General features: G+C 30.7%; 3 protein-coding genes across 6 annotated transcripts; 2 read left to right on the forward strand and 1 right to left on the reverse strand.

Annotated features, from left to right (window-relative positions):
* Nucleotides 1-455: 455 nt before the first annotated feature.
* Nucleotides 456-21,846, reverse strand: LOC126874048 (uncharacterized). Of its 2 annotated transcripts, XM_050635651.1 has the most exons (5): nt 21,449-21,846; nt 21,157-21,358; nt 20,666-20,817; nt 1,523-2,095; nt 456-758 (listed from the first exon to the last, which is right to left on the reverse strand). In XM_050635651.1, exons 2-5 carry the CDS (start codon nt 21,301-21,303, stop codon nt 569-571), a joined length of 1,062 nt encoding a protein of 353 aa, XP_050491608.1. In that variant the 5' UTR covers nt 21,304-21,358; nt 21,449-21,846; the 3' UTR covers nt 456-568. The 2 variants fall into 2 exon arrangements, with proteins under 2 accessions (XP_050491608.1, XP_050491607.1); XM_050635650.1 differs by having other exon boundaries at nt 21,157-21,846.
* LOC126874051 (carbohydrate sulfotransferase 11) lies at nt 2,981-20,869 on the forward strand. 2 transcript variants are annotated; one of them, XM_050635658.1, is made up of 7 exons: nt 2,981-3,277; nt 5,482-5,654; nt 17,382-17,638; nt 18,164-18,404; nt 18,516-18,695; nt 18,780-18,937; nt 19,152-20,869. In XM_050635658.1, the coding sequence occupies exons 1-7, from the start codon at nt 3,265-3,267 to the stop codon at nt 19,237-19,239; spliced, it is 1,110 nt and encodes a 369-aa protein (XP_050491615.1). In that variant the 5' UTR covers nt 2,981-3,264; the 3' UTR covers nt 19,240-20,869. The 2 variants fall into 2 exon arrangements, with proteins under 2 accessions (XP_050491615.1, XP_050491617.1); XM_050635660.1 differs by lacking the exons at nt 2,981-3,277; nt 5,482-5,654 and adding an exon at nt 13,071-13,262.
* Nucleotides 21,847-22,340: 494 nt separating the features above from the next.
* LOC126874038 (nicalin) lies at nt 22,341-25,561 on the forward strand. Of its 2 annotated transcripts, XM_050635614.1 has the most exons (7): nt 22,343-22,681; nt 22,774-22,961; nt 23,080-23,409; nt 23,506-23,715; nt 23,803-24,207; nt 24,288-24,508; nt 24,589-25,561. In XM_050635614.1, the coding sequence occupies exons 1-7, from the start codon at nt 22,507-22,509 to the stop codon at nt 24,725-24,727; spliced, it is 1,668 nt and encodes a 555-aa protein (XP_050491571.1). In that variant the 5' UTR covers nt 22,343-22,506; the 3' UTR covers nt 24,728-25,561. The 2 variants fall into 2 exon arrangements, with proteins under 2 accessions (XP_050491572.1, XP_050491571.1); XM_050635615.1 differs by lacking the exon at nt 24,589-25,561 and having other exon boundaries at nt 22,341-22,681; nt 23,803-24,229; nt 24,288-24,430.
* Nucleotides 25,562-25,589: the final 28 nt, after the last annotated feature.

Here is a 25,589-nt window from a genome sequence, read left to right on the forward strand (position 1 = left end):
TACATGTATGTACATATACTATATACATTCAATCTATTCTCCTGTTAATGAACAATATCTGTTTTACCGTGCTCATGAGATAAGGATAGGAAGTCAGTTCCTATTCTCGCCATTTGTTACGTGGTGGTGCTCGCGTCCTGAAAATATAACTTTAATTCCTACAGCTTAGGGTCATATGCACATGCTGGTGCGGGCATAACAATCCACTACAGTTATATCAATAGATGATTGTTGTGGCATTTCCTACGATTTGTACTGTTCAATTTCATATAAAAACATTCGATGAATATTATATGTGATATTTTAAATTGTCATACGTGTCCTTTAAGTATATATATCACGGTCTCATGTATTTTACAAGATTCTTTCGTATAAAAATGCAACGTGCAATAATAAAAATTTTTGAATTAATTACATATGTTAATGGATCAATTAGATTTTTTTAACACAGTATATATTTGTTTACTCATTTATTTGAGGTTAAGGATCTCATTTTTTAGTATAACTGGTATGTACATGTACGTCAAATCTATTCCCCCGTTAATGAACAAAATCTGTTTTACCATGTTCACGGGATAAGTAGGTCAGTTTTTATTCTCGCCATTTGTCGCGTGGCGGTGCTCGTGTCCTGGAGATATAATTTTAATTCCTCCATGAGGGCCATCGCAGCACGAATGGGATTAACATCTTCTTCAATCACGATATCCGGAAAATATTCTTTTACAAGCCGTAATATTATATTCATTTGGTGGCTAGATCTATAAATACATGTATATATAACCTTTGAGGTAAATGAAAATAGCTAAGAAATTAATAATAAAAATTTTAAAAAGTTGGATATATTTCTATTTGTAACAAAGCCATATTTCATGAAATACAGTATATGTTATATCAATACTTAATTTAATTATTACGTTAATGCTTACGATACAGAAATACACACGAAAATTTTTCTGCGGAGACCAGTTTGTATTGAAAACTAAGCGACGAAAAGATTTTGGAATTAATTTATATGTTTATATTTAATTATGAATGATGACATATTATCAAAGAATTTATATATTATTATTAGGAAAAATACCCTTAATAATTAATTTCTAGTAAAAATTCTGAAAAAATTGATTTGTTGAAAATTAACTTTTGTCAACAATCTGAAACGAAATTTATTAAATTCAATCGATTTTTATTTTATTTATACATTTTTATTGAAATTATTTTTATGTTCTTTATTGTATTTTAACCGAAGGAAGATTATATAAAAAATCTCCAAAATCATTCTCCAAAAATGCTCATTGTTCGTTTTCAATGTCTGATTTTCACAATGAAATATTTCAAGAATAATAACTTACCGCAAAATAATTTTAGTATTTTCATATACGTTAAAACTAATCGATATATGTAATATGTTGAACCTCATGAAACGTAGCTTTGCTAGGAACATTACAAAATTATTTAATCATTTATTAAATCTTATTTTAATTATTTTTGAAATATAAAATTCTCAAAATAACATTATCTTCACCTTGCAGAAATTCTTAATTTTTCCTGTGTTTTGGTGTTAGGCAATATTTCAATCAAACAGTGCATCAGGCATCCAGTTGTCTGTACAATATAAGTATTTGTATAGATTTCTTGGAAAGACTTTTCTTTCAAGAACTTCAGAAATTCTTTATTTCTTTCAGGAACTCCTTTTATTTGTGCATTTATATTTTTTTCCACCGATGTACTTCTTAATGCTAAAATCATTGGCACGATATCATTCGTTCCTATTGGGCTAACATGGTTTCCAGCGGTTAGAAATTTGACTTGGTAACTATCGTCGATAGTGTCTTCGATTGTAAGACGGATAATAGGTACTGGAACTTGATATTCTGTTTCTTCGACTTCGTAGGCGATTGTACCATACACCTCACAGAAGTGCTTTTTATCAAATTTTGGTAAATCGAGAACGACGGTAGCAACGACTTTGCTAGATGGCCGAATCTCATTGATTGGGTATCCAAATGTTTCGTTCTCCAAGTTCCAAATCATCGACATACCACAAAGATCGTCGTCCTCTGCGAGAGACATGTAAACCTGGGGATTTCTTATTTTCCTGAAAAGAAGTTGAATATCTCAAGAAGTCAAATTAGAGAGGTAATATACAGTAAAATTCCATTTGTTGGAAATTTTCATATTCTATTCATATCACTTCTTATATTAATTATTTCACACTTGTCCCCAACGAATTTAGATAAGTGGAGTTCTACTGTAATGCTCACTTCCACTAAGTAGTGGACAATGGCTAGTTACCAAGTAATGTAGATAACATTATAATACTGTTTTATCGATATTTATACGAAATTAGAAATATGGAGTATACAAACTGACATGGAATATGTAATCGAGATAGTAAAATTTCCTTCTTTTAGTATTTATTATTTCTTAACTCATATCATTCTGTAATATGAACTGTGTATATGCTTTTATAATGTAACAAATAGAATAATGAAAAAAGGATTACAATTTTTCATTTCATTATTGTTAAGTCCCCATCCTAACTCTTATATTTATTTTCTACTACTATCTTCATTACAGATACATCAAACCTATTCAAATAACACGCCTGTCTAGGTGTTGACATTATTTTATGACACTTGAAAGAACTTTATAGAAGTGTTACTTATAAATTCTATCAGGGTTCTAAGCATATTTGGTTGATAGCAGTATTCTAGCGAAAGTGTTACTTTAAAGTAGCTTCGATATATAGAGGGTCAAACGGAAACGTTTGCATAGGTATTTGCTATTTAATATTGCTCGATAATGAAAGCAATATTCGAAGGAGGATAGATAGATAATTAAAGGGAGTCTGTATAGTGTCGCAAAGGGTAACGAAGACAGTTTCAATGTGGTGCGCATACGCAGAGGTGATCATGAAGTAAATCGACCCGCGAAAACGTCGGCCAATCAGGAAGCGAGTACGGCTCAGTTAGTAGCAGACGACGCATGTATGGAAGTATACGGAACAGTGTATGTCTCTTCAGTCTTCAGTAATCTGCAGGATGCCGCCGTGATCATGTGGTGTCTATAGTTTTCGTTCAATCAGTCAGTTTTGTCACGTGTTTGACATCTCGAAAAGTATATTAATTGTATTTCGACTCGCGGTCAGTTTCGACCAGGTATACACAAAGGATCGAATCCAGTGGAAGAATCGAAGAGGTGAAGGTTGGATTTCTTGCAGGGGGTACGATAGATGCATCGTTGAATCTTGATATCGGGGCATATATGTCCACGCCAAGTACGTATTAGAGCAAATAAATATAAAAATGTATCGAAAGGAGGCAAAATATGATTATTTGTGTAAAGGAATGAGTTAGGTCACGAAAAAGAAGGGATGTCCTGTGACCCATTGACCTAGGAAACGTATGCATCGACTGCATTGCTACTTAAAAAGTTCGTTGCTCGCGTCTTTCATCCATTTTGACATTTGATATTATCTGATCACTCTGTGGAACAGAATTTGAAAAATAATTCTAGAATTGCCATATTTACTATTTATTTTAAAAATTAGTTTAAGTAAAAAGTGGAAAAGTTTGGATAAATGAAAAATGATTTTAGTAAAGTAGTCATACATCTATATACGTAATTCTGATTTCTGGGTATTATAATTTGGAAAATATTTGCAAGTTATCATGTAATACTTTACTATAATAGAATACCAAAGTTCAAAATTGGACTAAAACTATTTATCCAAATTTTGAATAAATAAAAAAATATACAAAGGACATTATTTTGTTTTTTTTTGTAATTTGTAATTGCTTGTCGCTTTTCTCTCGGATGTGGTACTTGTTTAGCGATTAGATATATAATTAATAACATATGAACGATAATTAGCAAATAATAAATCCTTAATGACAAGATGTAACGATAATTACTGTAATGATTTTACCGAAGGTGTGTCTGACACTCATTTGACAGATAAATTTATAAAAAAAGATGTAAAATTAAATTGATAAAAAGAAACGTTGGATTATGCGCGCGTGTGCATTTCGCGTTTCCATGCAAACTTTTCGATAGAGCGCCATCGATCCTTGAATCTGACGTTCCACTTTATAAGTATTGCACGTATTATTCTGCAATGGCCTTGGAACTTGGTTGAATGAGCAAACATATATATATATATATATTTTTTTTTTAATAATATTATATAGTAATGACCAATTTTTTAAAGTAAAGACCGATCGATATTAATCTACGAAATATCGTTTCATATCGAACAGTGTATACCAAATGCAATAGATACTCGTTTGATGATTCCATGAAAGAATCAATATTGTATGTATATCGTTAATATACAAGGAATTATAGTATCGATATTACGATAATGTTACTTATGTATGATTAGAGTATTGTTATCGAGTTAAAAAGTGCAAATCGATAAGACATATGTAAATTGCTTCTTGTACTATGATTAATATAGGTACTGTTAACTAGTTTTCAATTAGTAAACAACATAAACCATATAGCATTCTGTACATGGTAAAGATATTTTCATCTTAGTTCTAACTTCAAATAAAATGTAATTTTATACTATTGTTACACTTTAAGGTTTCTAACAGGTTCGTAACATGCATCCTTACGAAACAAACACGTGACTATTGATGACCGGTGATTACATGATGTACATACATACATTGTATCCCAATAAACTCTTTACGAAACATTACTTATTTGTATTTTTTCCATTATATTGCGCATAATTCATGTTTCTAATGGAATAATTCAAATTTCTAATGGCTAAGTATTTATAGCGTCATTAACAAATATAGGACCAATTCCATTATTTTAGGAAGTTTATTTAAAACATTTTAGAGAAAAAAGGATGCAATTAAATTTGTTATCAATAATTCAGGGTACGTGACATAGGTTTCTGAAACATAGATCTTTTACAAAATAAACACAAAAAGAATCTTCAATTTTTGTTATAATCTCTCATAAACCACGAGTGATGCTGCATGAATGACAAACCATCTGCCATTGTTATCTAACCTCAATATTCACCTGTCATACCTAGCCAAAAGTAAGCCTAACTATAATAACGCTGTAAATATTGATAATTCTAATACACACAACATGTTAAATTTCTATAAAACATCGTATATTTGATTAATTCAATTTTTTCTAGAAAAATCTATTAACCCCATAATAGTACATTTTTGTGTAAATTCATACCTTTTGAGAATATTACTGAAAGAATAGAATTTTGATAGAAAATTATTTTATCTACCAAGCATTATAGAAAACACTATACTTTGGATATTTTATATATGTTTTCGTATTATGTGCATTGTGTGCAATTTTGTAGTTTCAAATGTCCTATAAACGCATAAAAATCCACAGTCTAATTATTATTTATTCCCCGTCAAGGTATTGTTTATCTTTTTTATTGATCGTATCGATTAATGAGAATACAATAGAAATCTATTCGGTTTTGTTTTTCAGTTCGTTATGAGTATCGAAGAAAGATCGTACATCGTGAGAAGATGACACCACGACGATATGTGTTCGCGACGATTAGGCGAACGTTGCTGGCTGCTGGTATCTTGATGTTGTTGGTGTTTGCTCTATCGAACCAGGATGCCGGCAACAGTGTGCAGCAAGGGCTTTTGTTGGAGGTGAGTGACGATCTTTTATCTGACACTGGCCAAGGATTTCTTTTGTTCTTAGCGGAAGGCTTTCTGTGCACGCGCGCGCGCTCGTTCGGCATTTGGACCACACCGGAAAATTAGGCGGATCACTTTCTAAGGAACAATTACTTTAGAAGAGCTATAGAAGACTCGTTCTCGTTAGAAACGCGGCCGAAAACTATCCCTTTGTTCGAAACACTGAAAGATTGTTCTAGTTCCTTCCCTTTTTTTAAAAGAACAGTTCTTTCATTTGAGTTGTTTGAAATAACCTTAAAAGTTAGATGAGACAGATGGTGTTATTGAAAAATTACATTTACAATACTTTATGAGATTAGATGTGCATTATTATTTAAAGTAATTCGGATTTGTTTGTCTTTGACGAAATATCGTCCAGTACTTCGTCATTGATTGGTTAAAAAATTTGGACGTTTCCATATTCATCTTTTACTTTACTAGTAGCTATTATAATAATTCGTTGTACATTTCAATAAGACATATTTACTTCAATAATGTTTATACACATAATGTTTATACACATAAAAAGGTGTATAAAATTCCTCTCTAGTGTAGGTGACGCTTTGGCTTCCTCAAACAGTGAAGTCTTTATAATCTATTCAACGTGCGATTACGCCTGACTAATGACTATACACAAGCCAATGTAGTGTGTCCATAATACTCATATCCCTTCAGTCATGTACATTAGGCCGTTTTAATTTTTGCTAATGCGCACTTTTTTATCTATATCGAAAAAACAAATGATTTCGTAAGGAGACTAGGTGTATTTATCCACTTTTCTCATGTTACTAAGATATATCCTTAAGCGTTTTATAGTTATATAATCCGTTATTCTATTCGCATGATGCGGTGGGAAGAGAAAGGCCAATGCGTTGTTTACTCTCTCGCTTTACCACATCTTTTTTCGCCCTTCTAATTCATTCAATATTATATGTTCAATATTGTAATAAAAAATTTCACCAATTGTATATAATGAAGTACATACATATATACATTTTCTTTGTCATCATAAAATCGGACAATTTTAATGTTTAAACTTGGGGCTGTTCAATTTATCTTCAATTTTTTCAATAAATTTTGATCGAAACATTACATAGGGGTCCTCATATTATTATAATCGTTAATTCACTATTTTAAGATTCTAGAAATTCTTGCAAATAATTTCATCAGCTTATTGTCATATACATAAGATTTCTATTCTGTACAAGTACGTAGTCTGCAGTCTTATTTTGTATAACCACAAGCCTGGGTCCACCATGATCTGTGCAAAACCAACAATCGGTAGGTATCCTGATACTTGTGAACAGAAATATCACGTATATAATTGAGAACTTTTCAAGCTTGACTTTCTAAAAAATGAAACCTCCAATGTAATTTTATTACTCTTAATTTTTCTCTTGATTTCAATCTCAAGTAAATCCTTCTTATTTGTACCACAAAGTTAGGCTCACGATGTATAAACTTTACTTGATATCTTATTTTGATTCACAGAATCGTCCTGACTTCATTTGTACCACGAATTTAGGCTCACGGGTGTATAAGTTATATTTGGTGTCTTATTTCGAGCCACAGAATCTTCCAGACTTCACCTGTACCAGGAATTTAGGTTCACGGCGTGTAAGAAAAAAAGTATTGTCTTATCGTATCCATTGTGACGATGTCATGCATCGTGACTTCTTCTCACGGTTAGAAGGAAGAATCCTTTTCTTGCGGTACTGCGCAAATGTAGGGTGACCTAAGTGCAACATGTTCCAAGAAAAGATCGTTGCCTTTGTTTTTTACCCCACGGTGGAGAGGTTACATCGAAAAGCGGTCTCCTTACGTAAAGCAAAGTCAACGTAGTAGATTGGCAGACTTCCAGGAGCGCAATGCGGCACACAAATGCAGTTCTGCCTACAGTCGTCCGATACCACCCCTTTAAGCATGCAAAGGGTGGTTACAGTTACCCCTCAATCTCGACAATTACTCTACCGACATAAATCGATCTATCGCCGATACAGATGATTGTCGTTTTATTTGACGTTTTTCTAACCGTTCGAGAATATCCGCCGACGGGAAATAAAAATCGATAGTTTCATTTGTCACCACTTCTTACTAGTGCTACGTAGCAGTTGATTTTAGATGATACCTTCTGTAGTCTTTACTTTGATATAGAATTTTTTCAGTTTTTATAAGTCGAAGATAGAGACGTTTTATCATTTTAATTTTAATAATTTGTATTAAAATTAATTACATATTACGTTTTATTTAATTATATCTAGTCAACTTAATAATTTAATAGCCTTTTAGTGTGATATTTTTTATGATTTGAACAGAAACCTTTTACCATTCGAATCTTAATTTGCGTAAAAATTTTAATTAGAGTGATTTTAATTATTCTGCTCAATTTGATTGATCAAATATTTTTTACGATTTGAATATAGATTTTCTACCATTCTAATTTTAATGTGTATTAAAATTTTAATTTTAATAATTGAGTATTTATTCCACTGTACACTTGATCAATTTAATAATTAAATGCCGTTTACAATTTTAATCTTAAGCCACCATTAAAATTCGAATCACTGTGCTATATATCTAATACTTGATCTTCGATACTCATTGTTTCTGTTCTTTAATTTGTTCATATTGTGCGTAATTACAGTTTCCTAATTTAATTTAAATTTGATAAGCTAATAATCTTCATGGATAAACCAATTTCTAGCGACATAACAAAATATTAATAAGATACGATAACAACGTAATGAAATAAAACAGAAGCTTAAAAATGCAGGAGCACTGGTATATACAAATGTGATTTCCAAGTCACGTGACATCCTATACAGGGCTTAAATTTATCTCTCGAGGAATATCTGAAAAATTTCCGGTACATCCTGTGCATCGTACGATAACAAAGGCAAACATGGCTTTTAACTTTAACGGCGAAAGGAACTGTCTTTACATGCGTTCATGAGAAACGTAGATAAAGATAGTTTTTACCGGACGACACGACGTAAAGTATTTGTCCGGTTCCATTGATCTTCTGCGCAAAAGTGCGACGATCCGCATACAAGCACGGGAATTGAGTTCTAGTGAGAAAACGTAACCGAAGGAAGTTATACAACTGGATAGAAGAGCTACGGAAGGGTCTTACATAATGTGTGCGTTACCCGTGCACATATGGTGGTCCACTAGAACCGGTCCACCTTAATACTTTCCGTGTTTGACCAGTGATGAACAAGAAAAATATATTAGCTGAAAATAGACCAAGCAAACTGAGAAGAGGTTCCAAGGAACCTTGGTCCAGGATTGATCTTTTAAAATCCAATACCTTACAATGATCTCAACCGCAAATTACAATAAAGTTTTCGTTTCTTGAGATTTTCTGTAAATTGTAGATACTTTTTTAACATTTATATATTATCTTTAATGGAGATATTTAGAGATCTAAAAATATTTAGATTACTCTAAATCACAAAATACGTAAATTCATTTTGAATATGTGTAAGATATTAAATATCCCAAAGTATCTAGATTTCTAATTTACATATGAATACTTGGACTATTTCCATCCAAAAATTTCGTTAGTTGTTTCTAAGTGAAATCTAGACACTTTCTATTTTTTCTTCAGTAATAATTTTTAAATCTTCTCGCTTTTATGTTTTTGGTTGAGATTGCGATGTTGTGATGAAGTTTAATATATTCTCTGTAGTATCTTAATTGTAAACGTAGTTCTAGGTATTTTCAAGGCACTCTGTTTATATATAGTTTCCTTCATTGAGATTGTACGCTATAGGAAACACTGAAATCTATACTTTGATCTTTCCTTTCAATTACAATTATAGCTTCTTTATATTTCTTAATAACAGTATGTACCCTATGTAATTTTCCACTAATGACGAACACCTTGATATTTTCTTTCTCTTTGATTTTTCAACTGTGAGCGTAGCTGTAGAAACTGTTTAAAAATTCTTTTGTGTTCTTCGATTGAAATTGTATACTATTAAGTACTTCCATATTCTTTTCTTTTTCATTTTTTAATTAAGACAGAAGTTTCAGAAATTTTTTCTTTTGCAAATTTATTTGCTTTCTTTGATCGGTTGCACGTCATAGGTAATTCCACACTGAAGAGTTGATGTCACTATGTAGATTTCTTTTTGAAGGAGAAGTTAGAAGATATTCACCGTGAGACACTCGTGAGCTAGCAAGTGGCGTGTTGCAATCACTCTTAATGTCATTGGAATAGCGAATTATTCTCCCAGCGCGGTGTGTCCCTCGTTACAAGTGCGGCAAACTAGATAAGCATCGTTTCAGGCAATTTATTATGAAACTCACGTCGAGGGAACAAAAAATTATTTACCGCTTCCGTAAATCATCTTGCATCGATCTTTAAATTACGTTGTACACGGAAACCATTATTGAATGAAGTCACTGTGATATTTAGCTGTAAGATTCCCATAATTGAGCAGAACAGGATTTTTTTAAATAAAATGTTACTTGCATAATTCAAGGAAAAGATGATAAAAAGGACATTGTTGTAAAATCATTGATTTTTATAATTAAAAAGATACTAATTAGAATTTTTGTAAATAATAATTATTTCTACGATTAAAAAAAGACGTTGAAGAGAATTTTTTTTAATAATAATGGTTGCCATAATATAAGAAAAATTACTGATAATTGTTTTCAACATCAGTCGCCTCCATAATATAAAGAAAGTAATATAAATAAATAGGAATTGCAATTGGTAAAAATTAATAGATACATAAAACCACTTGTTATTGGAAAAGTTAAAAAAGAAGTTATTGGAAAAGTTAAAAAAAAAAGTTATTGGAAAAATCGGCAATTGTAGAATGTGTATATCTCGTTGGATAGTCTACAGGTTAAATAAAGGAGTAATTTCTTTAATAGTAAAACCGACTACTATTGATATTCAAATATTTACAGCCGAAAGAATTATTTACGATCCATAAAGAAAATATATTTATCTTATTTAAAAAAGTAAAAGTGATTTCCTTTTCTATTCCAGAAGTGTCTTATGATTTCTTTGAAACAGCTTTTTTTCTAATTTCATAAACAAATTCAAGTGGAACATCTTAGGTTTGGTTTCAAAATTAGGATAAGAATAATTTTAGGTGCAGGCGAGTTAATTAAAAATTAATCCCTTGTCTTTTGTTACTAACAAAAATAGCATTAATGATTTATGTAATGTTTAAGAAAGCGTCGTTACTCAAATCAATCGATACATAGACAAATTGGACTCATTTAAAAATCACTTGCTTTGTTTAAGCAATTAATCACTTAAAATTAATTAATCGATAATATTGCTATCTTGGGATTCTTTATCGATATAATCATTAGATTAAAAATGTATTTTTTTTAAGTTTTTAATATTGACATAAAATGCAAAGTTTCGAAATTGTAAAAACAATATTTTCACGTGATATAACATGCTGTATTACAACAGTATAATTTTCTGATCAATGTAATAAGGTTGTACTATAGACTTGTAGCTTAAAGACTAGCTTAAGTACATGTTAGGTACTTGACTTAAATATACAGTAGATACATCTAACAATGCACAGACACAACTGGCTTCTAACTTAAAAGGTATACTTATTCTAAGATTATTAATTTTGGGAAATTTATCAGTAATCGTGATTTTTAATCTTTAATCGTTGGATCCTTTAAAAACATATTGAATATCGTGATTCCTATTTATATTTCCTTAACTGATTTAGCATACTTTTCCTAGAGATTAAGCAGGTTAGACCATAAAACATGTTCCAAATCATGGTACATATTCACGGTTATACGATGAATCACGAGTTATATTCAGATTATAATTTCCTGATCTAACTTTGTTGATGCAAACCATCTGAAACTGAGGATCCCTATATTAAATTATAAAAATAACACTATCGTCAAACGAAAACATCTTAGAATGTGAATAATCATTTTCAAAGTAAAAGACTTTCTTGCTTATATTTAAATGGTTAAATCTTACCTATAAAAACCTTTTCCATTAAGGTCTTTTGCTTTGCCTATACTTATAGACCTAATTGTCTATAAATGCAAAAGGAGTTAAAATTACAATTTCAAGAGTTGAAGATATTTTACAAATCTCTTTATATCTCCTACTTATTCCTAACTCAACTCTAAATCCTTTCAGAAACTTCACTTTTGCTGAAACTGTCTTTGAATGTTCCAGAAGTCTGCATTATTAGACTTTTGGCAACGCACGGTACACTGTTCAAAATAATTAGAGGATAGCCACTATGAACGATTTTCTTTTATCAAACAAGTAAACGTACCGTGATTGATCGGTATCGTATAATTATGCATTTATGACTGGTACAAAAGCAAAACCGATAATTAAACGATAAATTTACCTAAAGATGCGCTGATTTAATTTTTACACACTTAATGTCTTTGCTTGTAATAAACTGGTGTACGGGTCCATTAGAAGTCTATCATAAAGCAAAGATGCAAACGAAGTGACGATACTTCTGCAGTCATATTCAATTTGGTCTATGAGGTTAAGCAAAGAAAAGGACCTTAATGGAAAATATTATGCAGGTCCTTTGTATGGTAGATTTTTTTTTAGATTTTTGATGATTAGCTAGAATTCAAAATCATTATACAAAAACAAGAGATTATAATTTTGGACGTTTATAATAAATTTATAACAAATAAAGATTAACAAGAGAACAAATTAAAAGGACAAGAAGTAGTTTCCAATGATTTAATTTGTTATCTATCAAATATCTAATTTTAATAAATAACTGTACCATTTAAAAAGAAATATTACTCTATAATTAATCAGATCTGCATTTCTTCCACTTTTTTTTTTTACTTTTTCGCAACTCTACATACTATGTTGATTAGACTGCGGATACTAATGCGAGTTCACAGTTTTATGAGAATAATTTTAAAAAATTACTTAATTTACTAAATACTGTAAGGCGTATAGCAATTTTGATATTTTATATGTTTCTGCATATTACGTGTATTGCGTGCAATTTCAAATTTCCCGTAAATGCGTAAAAATCCATAGTCTAGTGATGATTTTCGAAACTTATCTGGTCCTCGGATCTACAGAGACACACACGGGTGCACGTACACGTGGACAGATACAAAGTTGAGGAAGTGCAGCGCACGCTGCACCACCCGTGTGGCCCATATTCGCCACGTCGGCATCGGCGTCGGCGTCGGCGTCGGCGTCGGCGTCGGCGTCAGGGGCAGCCGTTCGACTTCCACTCCGAAATCAATAAACGGAAGCCACTATTTCTATATTCGGCGCTTCCGCCTGACCACGACCATCGAGTTCCACCCCCGGGACCATCAGAAATCTATCATTTTATCGACGACATTATCGTTTGTTCAGAGAGGAAGAGAATCTTACCAGTTATTCGAGTACAGTAGCTCAGATTGATCATAGGAAATGTTAAAAAGCTGACATGTTTGATTCATGGAGGAATTTCTTAAGATTTTAACATCTAAGAAAGATGGAGGAGTAAGATTAAAAATTGGAAAGATCTTAGCGAATTCTATGGATTTTATTTTAACAGATGAATTGTAATTGAGCTTAGATCATTAAAGGTAAGAGTATTTAGTTTTTACAGTTAAATAATAGCTCAATTTTTATTATTTTTATTTAGTTTTTGTAAAATAGATTTTTCTTTTAGAGATCCATTTTTCTAGTTTTTTACTACGTGATAGAATTGCATTAACTTAAGTATTGATTCAATGGAAAATTGAATAGTCTAAGGACAAAATATAATCATTTTGTATTAGACACAATTGAATTTTAAAAGTTTTAGTAGCTATATTCAGTTAAGTGTACATGGAATAAAAGTCTAGCGACCCAAAAGCAAAAGATTAGAACTTTTATTATAAAAATTAAAAAGAAAAAATTAAAATATGGTTAGAATCAGTACTTTCCAGTAATTTAATTTCTTATCTACCAAATATCTAATTTGATATCGATTTTATCGATGATTGTTGTTAATAATTATTTATTGACCATAAATAAGTAAATCGAATATCGTTAATAACTGCTATCTAATATCTACTAAATGGTAATGTTTAATTTTAAAGATTTAACCCAGTCATACGCAAATGACTAACAGTGCGAATTCACGAAATTCTTTATCTAAAGGCCTGAATTATCTTTTAGCTCATCTTCTGACTCATCATAAGCGTTCTACAAGCGACTATAAGCGTTTCTAGGGTTTCTAAGACGTTCTCGCAAATTCCAAGAAATCTTAGAATTAAACTCTCGCACTACACCCGTAAACTCAATATTCTTCTTATTCCCTTTTTCCATCTAGTTTTATTTAATCGTCGCAAGAACTGATTAACATCTGACTTCGCGTGAGGGAAAACTGTTTTCTATTATAAGCTCATTTCTATGCATTCGTTGCGGCATTCTAAAGTTCACGTTGAGTGCGCGTTAAGTTACAGAAACACGATGAAGTATCGATTAATTGATGACCAATTTCAAGGTCCTCCAATTAAGTAGCGTTACGGTAAATCGCGTGAAATAGCGAACGTAATCCCTTATAAAATCTCACGAAACATCGTTTGCACAAAATTGCAAGAAGTTTCACCGCAGTTTGTAACTTAGTCGTGTTATAAGGATCACTTTACTAAAAAGCTTCAAAAAGTGTAAGAGGTCAATCTCGATGTAAACAGCGTTTCTTTCAGCAATCTTTTTCTCAACTCTAGAACGACACTGTTAAGTTTCCCGAGAATATACAACAGTATAAGATCATGAACAAAAATAAAATTCAAGTATTCTAAATAATAATCAATATTTCTGGAAGATTTTCTTCTAAATACATACTTTTCGGAGACATCTCTAAATTAAGCTCTTAATAGCCTGTTACTTATAAACGAGGGCATGTACTACTCATAATTATTCGAAGAATGCACCTTTAATGCATTAAGTGTCTTAAATTGAAATTATTCGAGCAATTGTCCAACGACTTTAGAATTCGCTGGAATAATTATGAGCAATAGTAACTACATATGTAATTTTCAACCCTCATGAAATCTGACCTAACATAACCTAACCTAACCTAACCTAACCTAACATAACATAACCTAACCTAACCTAACCTAACCTAACAAATCTAGGTTCAACGAACCGATCGAACACAGATCGTAAAAGATTAATACAGAAATTAATATTCTGGTTATTCAAATAATTATAAGCCGTAATGATTATGTAATTTTAAATCTCAAACCTATAACCTAACCTAACCTAACAAATCTATGTCAGATTCAATGGAACGATCGGACAGAGATCACAAACAAATACCTAATACAGAAATTAGTCTAGGAACTAGAAAGTCAATGGATTGTGAAACGAGGCAATTATCATGCAAATTCTACAAGGACTAAACGATTCGAATCACGAACAACGTTCGTAGGCTTTCAGTCGATTGAGCCATTCGGGTTTAGAATTCAAAGCTCCCCGCTTCTCCAAGTCGTTTTCTTTTACGGTCAGACGTGCACACGCCGCGTGCGCCGGCCTTCTGTGTGCAAGGTTAATCCAATTTCCTAATTTCTGCAATTAATCGGAACGCTCGTCGCTGCGTTGGCGGCTCGATATGATTACGCATTGTACGCCTATTTGACGCATTGCAGTCGAACGCTGAAGCAAAATTGCTCGCATAATTGTCTTAGGATATTTACTTCCTGAAAATTCCTTGCCGAAGATTATTGGGAGATTCTGCGTAGCAGAAATTTAGTCGAAAGGTCAAGAGGATGATGAAAGTTTTCGATTGAATTCTTTGGCAGCAATTACGTAAAGAAATACTTAGAGAAAATTTTCTGTTTCATAATATTGATATATAACTTGATTGCGGATATATCATATTATAATATGCAATATTTAAATAGAAATTTAATTAGAAAAATGCTTTATCTATTAAATATCATAGAAGGTATTGTTTTGAATGTTTTATATATTTCTGCATATTTATGTGCATTCTCTGCATTTTTATATCTTCAAATATCTCACAAATGTATAAGAATCCATAGTCTACTGATAATGGAGACCTCTTTGTAAACATTTGGTATGTCCGTATTAATTTTAAAAAGACACTGTCAAGTTGCTAGAGAAATTGTCTATAAAAAATGCAAACAAATCTTAGAATATTGAGATTTCATCTATTCTAGTTCTTCTTACACTGGTTTATTTATTCATAATTATTCTCTCATAAGTCGTGGGATTGCTGACAATCAGTAACAAATCTGTATTGCAGTCACTTAAAGTATTTGAAACAGATGGGCAATCTTTTTAATTTATTGTATATTAAATAGTAATTTAACAACTAGTAACAATTTACATAAGTAGTAATTTGTAGTAAATACTAAATACTGTACTAAATGGTAGTAATATAAAACATAAAAATATTATATTTTTCTCATAGATTCTGGATGAAACTATCATTAATTTTCATAGAACAAGTGTGAATGAAATTAATCCAGTTTGCTACGATTAATTTTTTTACAGCCATAGAGGTTCATATATTAATTTCAGTGAGAAACTATGTAAATAATCCCTCGCATGACAAACAGCGGTTTTATGTTTAGATGAATGATATACTGCTCGAAATGAGCAGCAAAGTAACGCAAATGTGTTATATATATTATAACATATAATATATAATATTATTACTGCAGTTGTTTACGCGTAGAACGTGAAACCCGATACCGATTGATTTTATACGTGTTCGTATTAAGTGTTGGTAATTATATCGATAAAACGGATACCGATTACCCTTCTGTAGCAATCTTGGCCAGTGTTCAATGTCTAAAACTTGCACAATTTGCAGCGCGAATCACGTTCGCAAAGTCTTTTAATTTCAGTTTCATAATGCGTATTCAATTTCGCAACGCTGTTAATATAAATAATTCGTATGACACAGAAATTTTATAGTTTGGCCAATACTAATACAAAGAAATATTATTATAAATTAAATATCACAGATATCTGATTTCAAATTGTAGATCTCCTGAAACATAGTTCAGATTTTAATCATTGAAATTTGTATATACTTGAATTTCTGAATATTAAAATCATTCGATCATTTCACCTTTCGAGTACATGAAAAATAAAATATCCGGATTCTTGAACACTAGAACACAATAGTATTCTGGTACCTGAATCTTTTTAATGTCAATTATCCAAATTATTAAATATCTCAAGGTCTCAAGTGTCAACATTTCCCGAGTACTCGAATTCTCGAATACCTGAATTTTTGGTGTATCTGAATTTTTAGAGTACCTGGATTCTCGATTTCTATAGGTATATGATAATAGCCATGATAATAGCGGGCATCATCAACTAACTGATGACAAACGATAGAAATTTAAAAGAATAAGAATTCCTCAACTTCAATCAATGTCGTATAAAACATATCTTAGCCTTAATTCAACCCTTTCTTGTATAAGTAGAGTGATGCATACGACCCTAAGTATTACTACATCCGTTTCGCCTCTTAGTATCTTAACTCATCGTAAAATCTACGAATATAATTTGTGCGTCTGATTCATTAGGAGTAAAAGCGACGTATAACGTCTACTTATTTTACCACTCCTAATGAGATGTGAGAATGTTTATGTAGTCCTAATTAAACACATCTTTAAAGCATCTTAAAAATATTCTATATAATTAATGGAATACAACATGAATATTAATGTCAACAGGAGGATGCGAACCTGACACCGGAGGAAAGGCTAATGGAGGAAGCAGCGATCGCCGAAACTGAGAAGCGATTGTATACAAGGAGGAAGTTTCTGGCGGAGAAATGCGCCGAAGAGGGATTAGACAGGCCTGGAAACGATTCTCTTCACAGGCCTAACGCCTGGGAATTTCTTGTAAATAGAGAATATCATTTAATATGGTGCAACGTCTTCAAAGCGGCCTCTACCTCTTGGATGTATAATTTCAATCTACTTGCGGGGTAAGAAGCATCCAATTTGCCAAATGTTCTTTTACCTTCATGTAACAAAAGTTGAGATAATTTTAACACGTATCGCTTTTTAAGATACATTTTCATATATCATCGTTCTTTCAAATTTTTTTAGTGAATTTTAATATTGCTAGACTGCGAGTTCTTATGCAAATTTATATTTTTTTCAGCATAATTAGAAGAATGGAATCTAAATAGAGTTTTTTTTACCCGTTATTGTTTATTAAATGTAATTCATTGTTAAATATTATATATTCATATTTATTATGTAATACTTATTACGAGTATAATGCTTTGAATATTTTATATATTTCTGTATATTTCATGCATTCTCTGTATTTTTGCATCTTTAAATTTTCATAAGAGTCTTAGCAGCAGTTTAAATATCTCAGAGAGATAAAGATCTGTCTTATAAAATAAAACATTCGATGCTCATGGCAAAACTGATCCAACATCTGCCAGGCTAAGTTTAAATAAACAGCTTGATCAACATCAAACTTTATAAATTGTTTTCAGATACAGCCCACAGTTCTTAAAGGCCTCAAAAGCTGTACCTGTTTCTCTGGCGAGGCAGAAATATCCCAGACACACGGCCGATGAGTTGAACAAGTTCCTAAACGACAGCATTAGTTTCTTGATAGTAAGACATCCGTTCGAGAGGTTGCTCAGCGCCTACAGAGATAAATTGGAGCATAGCTTACCGCATACGTTTCACAGTAATCTTGGATCCCATATTGTTTGGAACTATAGATCTAGGGTAAGGACAAATCATCTTTAAAGTTATGTATGTTATTTTAATTTTCTTTCTATGTTTCATCAATTTGATTGGTCTTGTGGAATTTAATGAATCATTATCGACTATGATTAGGACCGAAAGACAAATGGACGACACGGTCCAAGGTATCCACTTTTTGAAGAATTTGTACGATGGTTGTTATGTCAATGGAGAGCTGGGAACGAACTTGATATGCACTGGACTCCAATTGTGATCTTTTGTACGCCGTGTCAAGTACGATTCGACGTAATTGCAAAGTTTGAAACGCTCCATGTAAATATATCTTTCAAAAAATTCTATGTAAACGATACAATTAATCAATTCTATATTTTAATTGGAAAAATATATTGATTAAAGGAAGATCAAGATTATCTCATAAAACAAGCTCACGTGGGTCACATCATTAAACCTGAATGGAAGAATCCTACCAGGGGTGTCCAAACGAAGGACGTTATTAAGAATTATTTCGCTCAATTATCGAAATCGCAGATCAAAGATCTCTACGAGATGTTTAGGTAAGTATACTAAGTGGAAACGATATAGCACGACCGTAAATTAAAATTTTAATAAGAAACACCCATTAACGCTATGATAACTAGTTAATTCCAAGAGGAATTCTAACGTTAAGAATTGATAAGGTGTAATTATATATAAAATATAGTCCAACTGTATATAGTTATAATGAAATATTAATAGCAATAATAATATATTCTTGGTATTTCATTTCAGGTACGATTTTGTGCTTTTCGATTATTCTCCCGATGAGTACATAGCACTTGGAAGAGATGAGGATACAAAGTTAATCTGTAAAAAGTAATGCTAGTATTTCGTACATTATTAACAAGCGTATCAACGCTGGAATTGTTTTTCTCTTATTTTTATCTTTTTGTCTTTAAATATTAAACGACACCTATTAAAATGGCGTCGATTACAACGAAAATATTTGATAGCAAATATCTGTTGAAGATTAAGATGAGAAAACAGAAACATACCGAGAATTGCTCCAATTAGCGATACACTTGCAAAGCACTGCTGCTGCATTTAAACTTTTGATAAACGAAGCGTTACAGTATATTCAATTGTTAGGGCCTAAGGCAACAAGACGTTTGTAAACTGTTATAAATCAACGCAAAAAAGATTTTAAATGTATTATACCTGTGAGAGTACCTCGTTGCTTAAGTACCATATGCAACAATGAACTTTTTAATATACGAGGGTTTATGGTAAGAGTGATGCTCACTTTGTCGAATTTTTTCTGCTTTAACATCGAATGAGAATAGCCTATTAGTTCGAAATAGGATACTTTGCATTCCCAATAGACTACGTAGAAGTAACGTCCCTTTCTTTGTTTCAACTGAATTAATTTTTACAGAATACAATCGATATGAGTACAGTGAAGTTTTATTCCAGATATAACTTAATTAAAGGAAATTGGGCTAATTGTTTCGTGTTAGCATATTTTGAAAAACATGTATACATTTTCCCTCATCTTATATGTATATATCTGTGTATATAAATATACATACACGTATATTGATATAAACGTTGTTGCAATAGTAATTATTGTCATTGTACCAATGATAATAATACTGCCTTGAGAAAATGTAATTTATAATTGCATTAGTAAGATGTATGTTAAATTATACAACTTCCAAATGCAAGAATATCTAGAGATCTGTAAGTTCAAAGTTTTCCAATATTTACTTATATTTTAGAAGTGATATTTGAGTTAATAGGGTTACATCTCTGTAATGAAATGGTCTTTTTTATAAAGACTTAATTAAATAGTACAGCACATTATGTAGTACTTAAATCTAATGCAAATATAAATTTTTCAATAATGAAAAATTTACTGCAAATAAAATCGTATTATTTGTAAAATCAGATCGAGATAAAAATAATACGATAAATTTTAATTTCTTATAATTTTATAAATTGCAAACACGAAACGACAATAATTATTTTACAAAATAAAGAAATTTAAAAAACAATTGATTACATAGAAAATTAATCTTATCTTACAATGAATGAAATTGTATTTAATTAAATTAGTTAAGGAAATAGCAATGACAAAATAAATATCTTATTTGATTATCCAAGGTGGAGATAAAAATATCAACACTCGCATCAAAACATTACTATTATTATTTTCTTAATTCAATTAAAATTTATAGATAATCCTTGGAAAATCAAAGCTTTTTTATATTATATTTTATTTGTAGTTGTTAAAATAATGTACTTACTTATTCGAATTGTTCATTAGTTCTATTCCAATAACCCATTTGTCATTAAAAATATATTTCCAACTGCTTTTTATTACCAAAATCTCATAATGGAACTTCTTGACTTTGCATTTTTTCTTCTTTACTACTGGTTGTCCATTTATTGCATACAACTACAAATTGTATATATTGAATTTAATATACTTTAACACTTGTTGAATGTAATTATTATAAATATATCACATTTCCTTTCTCATAATTCCTTATTATAACACATAAAACTCTATTTAATTAATTTTTGTTTATAAACTCCTTTCATACTAACTAGTTGGTATTAAAAAAATTAGACTAAAATATTCTTCTCCACTCTTATAAAGTATCTTTGAAGAAATTTTGTTTAATTAACAAATGAAACTATTTATCATATGTCATGTGTCATATATGAATAATGTAGGTTTTTTATTTTATCTTTTATTATGTTATTGTTATTATTTTTTTTTCAAATAACTCACATCACTATCGGAGTCCGAAGATATGTCTTTTCCATACAGAGCTTGATTGTACAAAGATTCTGAAATACGTTTCGTCATATCCTGAACTTCTTTAATGTCATTCGTTGTTTTTTCGATTCGAGTTTGCACATTCGACAATGTTTTCATTAAATGTGCCTCTATAGGATTGCACTTTGGAGTTGGAATCGGCAACTCCTCATCGCTAAGCTCGAACATGTCATCGTCCAAATCCATTTATATTTTCATAAATGAAGATGATATTTAACTATAATATAATAATACTTATAGTTACTTTGATAATAGATCAATTATTCCATGCACATTCGCACAACCTCGTCTAAACAGGTAAAGTAAATGATAAACATTTCTTATGTGTCATTTTTAATCATTAACTATACGAATATAAAAAATTCTTATATCAAGAAAATGAAATTAAAATTTAGTGTTTTATTTGCAACTTTTATGAAAATTATATAACAATCATATGGTATTATAATTGCAATTTCTTATAATAATTAAATTAAAACTTTATTTAAAGAGTCACGACTTGTAAATAAAAACAATGAATAAAACCTAATAAAACCACGTGATTAAAATCTAGGGAAATTAGTTTTCATTATCGATTGAGGAATTTTTATTATCGAGAATAGCTATCGGTAACCAAAAAATTTTTTATTTTATTTATAATGATTATTCGTAACCAAAACACTTAAAAATAAATATTTTTTAATTATTAATCTTTTGAAAAAATTTCTTTGAAATGTACTTATCAGTCTTTCATTTAAACAATTACATATGTATTACTGGATCATGTTACCTGTTTTGTCAATGACTTGTTTGATAAAAATTTTAGAAACAACTATTATTTTTGGTCCCTGCTTAAATCTAATGTTTGATCGTTATAATAAAATGTAATAAAATGTAAATGTATGAAATTACAAATTGAATGATATGTACTTCTAAAATAAAGGATTCCTATCATGAAAGAAATGTCATTAGTCTTTGATATTTAATTTGAATTTCTAAGTTTTCTGTAACAATTACATTATAATAAATTTATGGTAATTAAATTTGTAATTCATAAATCAGATTAAAATGCATAATAACATTTACTTTAAAAAAAATTCCTAGATCTTGTAACACAAAACTACATCTGGATGTTAGATCTATCTTATATTTTATTTATGGTCTATCACCTTGTCTGTGTTGTATATATAATATGTAATTCCTACTGTAGGTAGAGGAAGAATGAGTTAGGTACAGATCGTTTCGTGATGTTAGGTCAATGAAAATAATTAGGAGCTGTATTCTTTTACTCTTTAGTAGACTTGAAAGAAATCAGAAAGAAATATGTGGCTAGAAGAATGTGATAGTTTTGCTGAACTATGTCGAGGATATTTGCCTTATTATTTACTGATAATTTTGCCGATTTTTATTATTATTTCTCCGGTTAACCCAGTTGCCGCATCTCACGAATTTCCCGTGTATCGAATGCACCAGTATGACTTGCACGGTGTGCCACATGGTAATGAAATGTTTTCGCCTTGGATATTCATCTTATTAATATTGCCATTTTACTAACTTGCTTAACTTTTCATTTACATAATCTATGATCAGGTTGCCGTAGTGCGCCGATTTCGTTGGAAGCAAGATCCCTTACAGGGTGGAGTACTTCTAGACACTGTGTAGTTACAAAAGCTTTGAGTCTTACTCCAAGTTTATTTCACTCTATTAAACATAAGGCTGGAGCTTTGATAGTAGTTTTACCAGAAAAACTTAATGACTTGACATTAGAGGAAAAACAGGTTGATTCAATTTATTCTTGATAGACCTTTTTCATAAACATAACAGTTATATTTTAAATTCTTATAATTTCACTATATTCTTATTGTTATTCTCTATAATTCTTATTGTTTATTGCAGCATGTTATGAGTCTGGAAGAATCTATGCTGTTTGGGCCAGAAACAACAATTCCAGTGTATTTTACTTCATGGCATCCTGATTTGCAAACTATATTAGATGACCTCTCCAACGGTTTTATTACTGATGAGAAAGCTGGATCTGCAGCTGAAGCAATGTTTAATTCTATATCTGCTAGTGGTTATCAAGTAGTTGTAGCAACTGGACAGGCATTAGCTAAGACAGATGTAAAAATAGCTACTTTACATGGGAAGCTAACTGGTACTGGAGCTGAAGAGAAGTTACCAACTATAGCCTTGGTAACGCATTACGATAGTGCTGGTGTTGCACCTGTAAGAGAACTATAGATATAAATATTTATTCATACAGCTGCTAAGAATCTTAGAAATAAAATATGTATATACATGTATGTTATTGCTAATAAATAGGAATTGTCTTTTGGAGCGGACAGTAATGCATCAGGAGTGGCAATATTATTGGAAATAGCAAGATTATTTTCTACTTTGTATTCCACTAGTAGATCAAGACCACAATATAATCTTGTCTTTATTGTAACTGGTGCTGGCAAACTTAATTACCAGGGCAGTAAAAAGTGGCTGGAGGATCAATTAGATGGAATTGAAGGCTCGATAATACAAGTACTATATACACTAAAAGACCTCTATCATCATACATTTGTTTCAAAATTTTGAAGTAATAATATAATATATTATTTGAATTATTAGGATGCTGCATATGTTATTTGTCTAGACACAGTATCTACTAGCGATAATCTTTATGTGCATGTCTCCAAACCACCTAAAGAAAATTCTACAGGTGGTCTTTTTTACAAAAAACTTAGAGCTGTGTCTGAGTCATTGAATATGACTACTGTTGAAGGCGTGCACAAAAAAATCAATTTAGCTGATGAAACATTGGCTTGGGAACACGAAAGATATAGTATTCGTAGATTTCCAGCTACGACTTTGTCAACTTTGAAAAGTCATGAAGATCCAATTAGAACAACGATCTTAGATGTAATAGAGACAAGACAAATAGATAGATTATATAAACATACACAAACAGTTGCAGAAGCATTAGCTAGACATATATACAATTTAAGCTCTAGTCAAGTTTTCATGGATCCTCTGGTATACATCTTTTATCATATAAGTAAGAGAAATGAGAAAATACCTCTCTTTGTTTTATTAACTGAATTTATCTTTTTTAGGGAGTTTCTAAGGAATCATTATCCTTATGGTTTAGTTACTTAGCGTCGCAACCAAGGGCTGCTACATTACTGGCAGACAAAAATAATATGTTAGTTGGTACATTAAAAGAAGCAATGGCTAGATATTTGGGAGATGTTAAAGTTACCTTGCATAGTCCTGACAAGCAAGACCCAGAATTTGTATTTTATGATATTACAAAAGCAATATTGAATGTGTACAGGTAAATTTTTAAATTTCACTTATTATTTCATTTATTATCAACATTATTTCTTGTAGATAACGTAGTTTATTATATTTCAGCGTAAAACCAGCCGTATTCGATCTCTTTCTTACAATTGCCATCATTATATATTTGGGACTTATTTATGTAATCGTGCACAATTTCCCTCGCGCATATACTTTAGCAACTCGTTTTTCTGTAAAGAACAAATCATCGTGAAATTGTATTCAACTATCGTTTCTTTGTTGCATTGTAAAAATTCGCTACATGTTTTTTAATGAATTTAATATATAATGTTATAGGTGTTAAAGGTGAAGCAAAACTGTATGTACATTAATTTTTGCTGGTATTAATCTTGAATTAAAAATCGTCTACATATTGTATCTTAGATAATCTGTAAATGTTACATAGTTTAACTTCAACTCGAATTTTCGTCCACGCATCTTCTCTATCAAATAAAGATAATGCAAATAGCAGATTTATTTAGGAGAGAGAACATTACTTCTCGTTCTATGATAAATTGTTATGTAAGAGTACGTGATAATTAAGACCAAGTAATAACAGACCAAATAGTGAGACTTCAGAATGCAATCTATAAATAAAAAGACTGGCAAATTTTAGCAAATACAGAATTTAGTAATAAAAGTAATTCCAAATCGTATATAGAACACTAGAGAATATTAGTTTTATTTAAATGCAAATCTAATATTTTGTTTAATAGTTATTATCGTGTCCGCGATACATAGAACATAATATTCCTATTATAACGTAATAATCTTGAGTATACATATATCAATTAATGAATTAAGATAATTCCATAGCACAGGTAGTGTTATATAACAAAGCAAATGTTTTTAAAAATTTTCTTGTTAAAATATACAGAAAACTATTTGCCAAATATTAGTACTATAAAAACATCCATTAGAAGCAAGAAAACTTAGAGAATAAACTATTTGAATGATAAAGAATAATAAATATTTATTAATGATTATTTAAGTGCAATTATATGGACGAAATGTAAAAAGCTTGTAAAATAAACGTGATGGAAAATAATCATTGCTTCTTATTTTTACCTAAATAT

Source organism: Bombus huntii, chromosome 15, assembly GCF_024542735.1.
Source record: "Bombus huntii isolate Logan2020A chromosome 15, iyBomHunt1.1, whole genome shotgun sequence".
Lineage (NCBI taxonomy): Eukaryota > Metazoa > Arthropoda > Insecta > Hymenoptera > Apidae > Bombus > Bombus huntii.

Bases quoted from the DNA above. Each gene is read 5' to 3' on its own strand.
- LOC126874051 (XM_050635658.1), top strand. The intron at 5,655-17,381 runs GTGAGTGACGAT...TAATGTCAACAG, and splicing joins AGCAAGGGCTTTTGTTGGAG to GAGGATGCGAACCTGACACC. The intron at 18,938-19,151 runs GTAAGTATACTA...ATTTCATTTCAG, and splicing joins GATCTCTACGAGATGTTTAG to GTACGATTTTGTGCTTTTCG.
- LOC126874048 (XM_050635650.1), bottom strand. From the start codon at position 21,390: ATGGATTTGGACGATGACATGTTCGAGCTTAGCGATGAGGAGTTGCCG. The intron at 2,096-20,665 runs GTAAGTACATTA...ACTTCTTTTCAG, and splicing joins CTAATGAACAATTCGAATAA to GAAAATAAGAAATCCCCAGG. The intron at 759-1,522 runs GTGAAGATAATG...ATGTATTTATAG, and splicing joins AAATTAAGAATTTCTGCAAG to ATCTAGCCACCAAATGAATA.
- LOC126874038 (XM_050635614.1), top strand. From the start codon at position 22,507: ATGTGGCTAGAAGAATGTGATAGTTTTGCTGAACTATGTCGAGGATAT. The intron at 22,962-23,079 runs GTTGATTCAATT...TGTTTATTGCAG, and splicing joins TGACATTAGAGGAAAAACAG to CATGTTATGAGTCTGGAAGA. The intron at 24,208-24,287 runs GTATACATCTTT...TATCTTTTTTAG, and splicing joins AAGTTTTCATGGATCCTCTG to GGAGTTTCTAAGGAATCATT.